General features: G+C 41.4%; 1 protein-coding gene across 1 annotated transcript; it reads right to left on the bottom strand.

Annotated features, from left to right (window-relative positions):
* Positions 1-1,518: 1,518 nt before the first annotated feature.
* LOC147634441 (putative 26S proteasome non-ATPase regulatory subunit 3) lies at positions 1,519-8,461 on the bottom strand. The gene is made up of 8 exons (XM_086803502.1): positions 8,268-8,461; positions 8,009-8,199; positions 3,624-3,767; positions 3,383-3,519; positions 3,149-3,203; positions 2,918-3,028; positions 2,599-2,838; positions 1,519-2,353 (listed from the first exon to the last, which is right to left on the bottom strand). Exons 1-8 carry the CDS (start codon positions 8,371-8,373, stop codon positions 1,838-1,840), a joined length of 1,500 nt encoding a protein of 499 aa, XP_086659628.1. The 5' UTR covers positions 8,374-8,461; the 3' UTR covers positions 1,519-1,837.
* Between the last annotated feature and the right edge of the window lie 397 nt (positions 8,462-8,858).

Raw genomic sequence — 8,858 nt, 5'->3', positions numbered from 1 at the left:
TGTACACAAAAGGGACAGGAGATTTTTCTTCAATGTAAGCTTAACCTTGCATCTAACCATTAGAATGTTAGAAAATTGCTTTTATACTAAGTGATAAAATAAATAACGCATCCCTTATACCTCCTTAATCTATCCTCACAATCTTTTATTTTCTAGCTACTAATACTCAAAAAGTAACAACCTAGGCACATTAACGGGCACACCTTTTAAGAGATTCCAAGCTTTTTGCTACGTCTTTGAGTTGCCAACATGATAAAATTTCCCATCCCATGTTCTTGCAATGAAAATATCGATGGTGCTTACCTGTGACTACTTCATGGATACCGATCCAAAACAGTGCACATCAACATGATCAACAATGTTGGCTTTTGGGCCATGCAAACAAATGCATATTTCATTGCATAAGTTCAAATCATTTAATGCCACCGTACTTGAACAAATTTCATTCACATGCACTCTTTGAAATCTTCTTATGCTAAGCATCTGCAACAAACGTACATTTTAAGCAGAAAAATCCAAGATGATACATTACCATGAGAAAACTACAGTACATCACCTTTTCGTGTCTGGATTCAGTGTGTCTTTTTTTTGGCTGTTAACATTGTAAAAGGTAGGTGTCTGTGCTTCAAACTTGCTTTAAAATCATTGTTTTTTTGTAAAGATTCTCTCTCTCTCTTGTGCATGCACAGATGTACACACCCACAAATTTAGGTCCTAATAAGAAGGCATAAATCCATCAATAGGAACAGACTTGAATCTGTTTTGAATAATGGGGTCGTTAACCTTTGTATTTAACTTCAAGAGTTGATCAAATATTACATTGTTTTCTCAAAAACTATCAAAATAAACTATACGCATTATATATATATATATATAACCATATCATAAAATCGTGTTCCACCATGTTTGGATTCAACAAGATGTAGCGTGATTCTCTCTCTCTCTCTCTCTCTCTCTCTCTCTCTCTCTCACACACACACACACAAAATAGACATTTCAAATTCTAAAAGAGGAGTAAGGTCAAACCCCTAACTCAGTTTTTATAGAAACCCAGTCAGGTAACTAGGCTAAAATTCTACATGTCTACGAATACCAACATAGCTTCCCCTTGTGAATGGCTGTAAAAAAAATATTATCAAGGCCTAGCACTTTTGATGAGGATGTTTTTTTGCCCCCATCATGATTTGGGCCAAATGACAAAAACCATCAAACGACAGCCTGATATAGAAAGAATGAAAACAACCAAAAGCCATTCACCTTTGATTCATAGGGCCATAGTAAGCAGTTCATACTGTTAAGCTGCAAAAAAAAAAAGTGAAAGAGCTTCCAGGCCAGCAAATCAAGTGGCAGCAGACATGTACCTTCCTTTTTTACAGAGGATGAGGGTTCCATACTCAAGTCATTGAGTTCCAAGAATGAAGACAAACGTTTACACAAAAATTACAATTGACTGGGGCCTTAAATTTGGTGATTGCTGAGTGGAACAAAAGCAAGCCACACTGAAAAATAGAAAGAGCATTTGACTAACCAACTTTTACTAGGAAGCAGAAACTGCTAATAAAGTGTAGGTACATTGTGAAGGCAGCGACGGGAGTTATCAAATATTGAAGAAATGAGCAGCTGTAGCTTTCTCTGAGGCCAAAAAAGGATAAGTCTTTGGCTCTTGGAAAATGAGACAAGATAGCAAACATCCATGCAAAAGCATGAAACAACAATAAGTTCCTCAAGGAATGCTTGCTAAGTAAAGCACTCTGAAAATGACTGAACATATGAAGCCCAAAACATTTTATGAAAGTCTAATTCCCCTAATCCTCATTATAACTCACATCCCTGAATTCTAGAAATCACCGTCATCTTCTTCTGCAATATGCTTAGCTAACTCTTGTTCCTGCTGTTGTCGTTCACGTCGTTTCTCAGCACTTTCAAGCTCTTTCTTGTGGGCATTAGGGGGAAAGCGGAGCGCTCTCACTGCTTCATTGTGAGTGTTCAGACAGAAAGCAATTCGAGAATGAAATGCAGCCTGAGGCTCATTAGATGAGTAAATATCACCCGTCTCTTTAGACTGCATCCATCCATTTGCATGATCTACAGAAGCTTCAATTCCACCATCCCTAATGGCCTTGGCCACAATACTTTCAGCATCTGCTACCGCTGTTGCAGAGTTCAATCTAAGCTTGGCTGCTACATCACCCAGAGAGATGCGAGAGTAGGAAATACTGATATTTCGAAGGCCCGTTCGGATCACATTATGCCTAAGGCGCACAATGAGATTGTGAGTTCTATCAGCATGAAAGACAGTAGAATTTTTATCTGCAACCGTGTGGAAAAGAGCAAGATCTCCAATACGAACAGCCTGCGTGTCAATGATAATAAAAAATTATTCACACAATAGCAGTTTCAAACTCAACTTGATGAGCACAGACAGAAATTCAGCAGAGTATGCACCCACACCAATAAGCTGTTCACAAGAAAGCCAAAAAAAACCCAACTGTACAGCTTACTTTTCTCAATGTCTACACTGAAAAAATACAAAATATATATGTGTGCTTAAGGTTTTTAAGAAGACTTAAATAACACTAGTGAAACATGTCAACTCACATTTGTTAACTCAAAGTATGGCTTAAGTGCATTTTTCATGCCAGGCTGCATGAAAGTAGTCCTCTCCGGTATCTCACCCAACAACAACCGAACAATTGCAGCCCACTTGTTACAATGAATGCGAAAACCTCTTGCTTTGACAGGAGCCTTCCGAGCTGCTTGTAGAAGGCTGTCCTTGGCATCAGTGTATTCAAGTTGTATGGTTCGTATTCTTCCCAAGTAATACAAGTAGCGACAAAGCTGTAACACAACAGTAGGTTCGCAAACTCTGGTTCACAAGAATTATCACAAATTTGAACAGAGGTACAAAACTTCATACCTGCTGATTTGAATGAGATTCCAACCGCTGTGTTTTAGAACGCAACTTTTCCGCCTGGTCGTACAGATTGTAATGCAAATAGTTTCTCAACAGGAGATTTAACAAAGTTTCCTGAGGCAAGAACAGGACAAATACATCAGGCTTCTTTCCATGATATGAAGCACTTTAAAAAACTTCATTTTCATTGTTAGATTCAAAAACAAAGGGAGCCCTCTATTATCTTTCGCATACCTGACCGAGTTCATCACGACGCGTAGTAGCAGCGCGGTGCAGCCCAAGCAAGGTGCTGAAAAATCCACAAGTACCATGGCTCAGGAGAAGGTAGCAATCCAACCAGAAACACTGCTTCCACTTTTCATGAACGAGACTGCAGTCTAAAAGTGTGCAAAGAGGAACCAATTTCTCTAAGAAACAGTCAACATGATTCACAGTCCTATGGTTGATGGATAGAAATGAAATCATTACCCCCTTATCTCAAGGAGAGAATCTGTCATTTCATAGGTGTACGAGTAATAAAAGTATAGCCTTGCAGCAATGACATCAACTGTCCTCCTATTAAGAGTCTTCAATCTCCCTATTGCCACTGAAGAACATGACTTGGCCTGCCACACAATTATAGGAACCCAGTTTCATGGTTACTTCCAAAGAGAAGGGCCCCACAAGATTTACCATGTCCACCATTCACATCACAAATTTAAAAAGTTACCTCTTTGTACTGTTTGTGATCAATTAAGAAGACGAGTACCAACAAGTAGCATAGAACTTCCAGCTCGGGAAGTAAAGATGGCTTGGGCAAAGCAACATGCAAAGTTGTGGATGGGCTGTCAACTTCCATGTCTTTTTCAACATCCTGCAACAATAATCAATGGGTTAATCTGGTGCAGACTTCTTTAACACATACTATTGTTTTGTGTAAATACATGCGGCTAGATGAAGAAAGTTGGTCAAGTCCAGAGCTCTGCAATTTCTGAAGAATTGCAGAAAGTTCAAGATTGATTTTAATTTGTCTTGAAGAGCCCTGCACTAAAAGCTACATTGACAGAAATTCTCAGACACAGCTCAGTTGGCTTGGATACTCATGACTAACAATATACTGCAGATGCATTCCTGTTAAAGTAGTTTATTCTGGCATCTCAGACTATGTTTTTCACAAGTTGAACTGTTTACAGAAACATTGATGCTCATGTTGTACTATTTATACAAGCAGTAAAGCAGCATAATTTGCCTTCTTGCTCTCTTTTCCGCCCACGTCTGTCACCACCCTAATGAGTTAATGATTTTTTCGCAAGGATCAAGTGGCTCAAAGCCAGTAATTTGATGCTTTGGGCAAAGATCGGTGGATCAAAGCCAAGAGATGAATCAAAATGCTTCAGGACAAGTGGTCCAAAGGATAGCAATACACATGGCGGTATGAGGATGCACACGGTCACTTGCAAGCTTTAAGAATGAACACTAGTCTGAAGCATGCGGCTGAAGGAAAGGAAGATTGGGTTTGTGGGTTGAGCCAAGCTGGCGAGAGAGCGCAATGGTGTGAACTTTACCCTGAAGCCAAACCACTAGGACATCCATCCTGGATGCAAACTTCAACAAAGGTACTGATTTTTCACAGTGAGCTTATTCAGCCCCTTTTAATCCACACAAAAATGCAGTGTCATCATATTTCTTCAAAAGAAGAACCAGCACGTCTCGTGGAAACTTACTTGCTTGAATTAGCCCTTATCCTAGAACCATCTGTAAAATGATGGGTACACATCTCTCGGTTCTGAGCCCCCTCGAGGGATGCTTTTTGGCACAATGAACCATTGCATAGCAACAGGATCTAGGAGGAGTGTATATGATCAAGCTTTTGAGTAGTAGCTTGAATCAAGTGTGAAAGGGCTTCAAATTGAGGAGAAACAATAGAGCATAGAAACCCCTGTTACAGCATATATTAAGGTTATCAAAGGTCAAATAATAAAGTTACTTTCAGCTCGTCTATTGAAAAATTAATGAGTTGCCAATTTTGAAGATCATTGCCACCTTCTCGAAGTGCTGCCTCATCAATGCTGAGAAGTAAAACTGACCGTCACCTTTGCCCAAAGAGGGAAAGCTGGTCGCCTGTGATGGATGTGTGCGCCTCTACTCTGGAAAGGTCATGGGCTTCCATCCGGAAGGTGGTCGACTTGCTTTTCTGATGCACCTCTTCAAAAAGTCAATGGTGAAGCCTCTTCAATGTTTTTTTAATCATCGCCTCTGCTCCTCTTTGGTGAATCGCTAGTATTCAACCCCTTGCATAACTTGAAAGCATCTCCCTTTGCTTTGATGCTGCCCTGAGAACTGATCAAGATGTGCTTAAGCACACCTAAGGAGACAACCAAGTTACCAACTCCACGCATGCTTTTGCATGGAGGAGGTAAGAAGCAACTATATGCAGCCACAAACATAACTAACAAGGGTATTTGTTTAAGTGCTATTAATACCCTTGTATTTGGGCATTTTCATTGTGTTATAATACTTTCTGTGCTTGCTGTCCATAAATAAGAGTTAAGTACAGCAGCATGTTTTATTCAAGAGTTCATTTTTGTCTATGTTGTTCCTTGTGTTTGCACACTTGGTTGAGTACAATCCTGTGTGTATTTACTGGTTATAAAAACTGAACATTAAACACGTGTTTAGTCTAAAAGAGGGTTACACTCTTCCCCCTTGTTTTTCTGACATGGTATCAAGGCAAGGTTGTCTAGGAACAAAGCTTGGATGAACTCTTAATTTCTTCTACTTAGTGGGAGGGTTTTTCCTTTGTCTACTTTTGCGTCAGTTCACGGGTGTGTGAGTTTAACATAATGGCCAATCAACCACTTCCCATGTTAGTGGATACCACCAAATTCGTTGGTTCTACTTATCCTATTTGAAAATGGTTAAGGCAAAAAGTATACTCTTTCCCTCCAGAAAACGCAGCGTCAAACTGTTGGATGAAAGTAAGGGCCCTTAGTCTATCCTTAGCTCCACTGAAAGTCTCAAACTTTACTACAGCTCCACCTTCCTTGTAATCCTTAGCCACAGAAACAAACTCCATGCCAGGTCCATTGTGAGACACTCCATGCCCTCGACGCATAAGTGGCTCCAAATCCTCCATTCCTGCTCCCATAGAGTCCTTCTCGCATCCCTGATTGAATGTAAGCCCCATGGCTTCCATACATGTTGATAGGAGAATTTTCAATCATAGCCCGAAAAACCGATCCTCCTCTAAAATAGCCAAGATGAGAAGGAAGTCCACGTGATAGATTTTGGCTAGCAACTCACCACCCAACCGTAGGTTCAATGCCACGAACCACCCCCAAGCCTGAGATCTAATTGCTGTGAGCTTGCCAAGCCCAAATGACCCCAACCTAGTGCCCCATTCCACCAGACCGAGCCACCCGCTCATCGCAGCTCCATGGCTCTAAGGTCCTACATGCCCCTGGCATCTCTCATGTCCACTATGTGGATACCTCTAATGACTCATAAGCATCCCCAAGCTCACATATATGCAATAACCTAGCTATTATTGACCCTTGCTTTATAAATAAGCTTTTAGTTATAACTAACCCCTTACTATTATTTATTGATCCATGGACAATCCAAACTTCATCCTACTCATGCACCCTTAACTAGCATGTGAATCCTCCAAGTCCCACGCCCTGCTAAGCCTTAACCTTAATCTTGGGTTAAATCTTACCCTAATCTTGGGTCAGCACAAGCCCTTAACCTCCCGTTACCCTAACCCTAGGCTGGTCTGGACATAACAGATGGCAAGCCTCGTGTGCATCAAGGTGCTCTCGATACGATGGCTTCTCATGCTTCGGCAACTCCTAAGAGGACACCACCTACTCATGCCGCTTTGGGTGACAAATGTAAGAGAAAGCATGAGGATGAGAAGCATCACACGAAGAGGGAAAAGGAATTCAAAGCAGGTAACAAGGCCATCAAATTTGAGACTAATCATGGGGCATGATTGCTTCCAAAGCTATGTACTTCATATATCATTTTGACATTGGATTCAGAGATGATGGGTTTTTTGGGAAGTCTAAGATTCACAATGTAAGCATGCATCTAAAGGGATCAGCTGCTCATTGGTGGTTTTCACAAAAGCTCTTGGGTACTCCTGTGCATACTTGGGCTGAATTTAAAACCAAGTTCTATGGTCAGTTTTTGACTCGAAGAACATCCAAAAGAAGTGGGATTGGGTCAAGCAAAATGATGGGGAACCCGTCCATGCATATGTGGCCAAATTCAGGAAGGTACTCTTGGAAGTCTTTTCTTTCCTGACCGTTAATGATGAAGAGAAGAAGAGTCCACACTTCAACCCATCTATCAATCCAGTTTGAATTGTACCCAAAACACACTTTACAAGAGCTTATTTCAGCAGCTATTGCCACAAAGCAAACTATAAGAGAAAATGATGGAAAGTGGCAAGGATGGCCAAAAAAAAGCTAGTGCGTAAAGGATGCTGATGCTGCCCATGTAGTCACACCAAATGAGACTTGCAAGATAAACCAAATTCCAACAACTCAACAAAGTCTGAGGCTTTGTACCAACCCTTTCATTTGAATTGTATCTACCACAACTGTGTAAGCTCAACAAAACCCCAATCAAGCAAAAAAGACGATTAACTTAGGGATAGTAAGTCAAAGTTGAGTGAACGTTTTCACCAGTCACATTATAGTCAAGGCCACTTTGTACTCTGATGTGGTGTTTGTGGAAACGAGGCTCCTTCCTTGTCAAGAATAAAGTAAGTATTTATTTGCTTATTCAATTAAGTTCCACCGTTTCACAACTGCATGAGGTTGCAGCTTTCAAATAGACTTTGTTAATGTGCATCGAATGGTGTAGGAGCATGTAGACACTTATAGATCGTGTGAATTTTTATCAAGTGAGATCTTCTGCCACTCACCAGAGCACAACTGGGACCATCTTAAAAATAAAGATCTGACAGGTTAACTGGCACACACGAACCTTAACCAGCCACGATCGATGCTTGCAGGCAGTAGTGTGGATGAGAGCGAATGTTTATCGAGAGGCACATAAACTTCAAGTCCTTGGACTCCTTTTGTTAAAAGTTAAACGTCAACTGACCTTGGAAACGTAGGGCAAAAGGCACGAGAGGGACTCGGAGGCAGAGGGAAGCACGTGCTTGAGAAATGCCGCAAGGGTGGATCCTCTCAGGCGCCGCCGGAGCGACATCATGAGGCGTAGAGCACGCCCAATCAGACGCATCTCTTTTTCCGCCACACCCCGTTCCACCAAGGTAGCCACGCTCTTCAGCTCTGCATCACAGCACATGTTAAAGCCGGAAGACCACCACCACAATAAAAAAGCCAAGTAAGGTACTTACGCTGGAGAACGGGCGTAGGAGGCGAAGGAGCAGACGACCGCTGCGAATCTGGAGATTCCGTCGACTCCTTCATGCTCACATCCTGCGATGTCGTCGTCACCGCCATGGAACCCGCCTGTAAACCCTAAGGAATCAGCTTCTCTCTCCTAGCAGACACGCCTTGAAACCGATCCAGCTACCTATGAGTTATCTTTCATTTGAAGAAATAGACGCTACGAACTCATTTCATACGCGACGGACGGACAAACGTAAGGTTCACTCCCAGTTTAGACAAATCATCGTATTACTGTGGTGAATTTAGTGCACGAAAATGTTCTTTGATAGCAACAAATTAGCATTACTTGGCTTGCCATGCCAGGGACCATCTCTTGAAAAATGGCATTTTTAGGTAAAAGCCAAAATTTGGAAAAAAAATAAAACCTTTTAAAAATATATTTTTTATGTGGCCATTATGGTTATCATGATTGTGAGGTGTGGGAGTCGCCTCCTCTGTGCACCCTCATTCTTCCTCCTTCCTTTGGCATATGTGCCCCTATGCCCTAGCTCACCCTTCATGTGGCTTATGCCCCTCTGTGCCAATTCCTCTCCTAT

This window comes from Cibotium barometz, chromosome 10 (genome assembly GCF_041138505.1).
Source record: "Cibotium barometz isolate CiBa-2024 chromosome 10, ASM4113850v1, whole genome shotgun sequence".
In the NCBI taxonomy this organism is placed as follows: domain Eukaryota; kingdom Viridiplantae; phylum Streptophyta; class Polypodiopsida; order Cyatheales; family Cibotiaceae; genus Cibotium; species Cibotium barometz.
The sequence above is the reverse complement of the archived record's forward strand: the minus strand, read 5'-3'. Positions and strand labels throughout refer to the sequence as shown.

Coding starts and splice junctions, on each gene's coding strand:
- LOC147634441 (XM_086803502.1), bottom strand. CDS start 8,373: ATGGCGGTGACGACGACATCGCAGGATGTGAGCATGAAGGAGTCGACG. Junction 2,839..2,917: donor AATCTCATTCAAATCAGCAG/GTATGAAGTTTT, acceptor GTTGTGTTACAG/CTTTGTCGCTACTTGTATTA. Junction 2,354..2,598: donor CATACTTTGAGTTAACAAAT/GTGAGTTGACAT, acceptor ATTGACACGCAG/GCTGTTCGTATTGGAGATCT.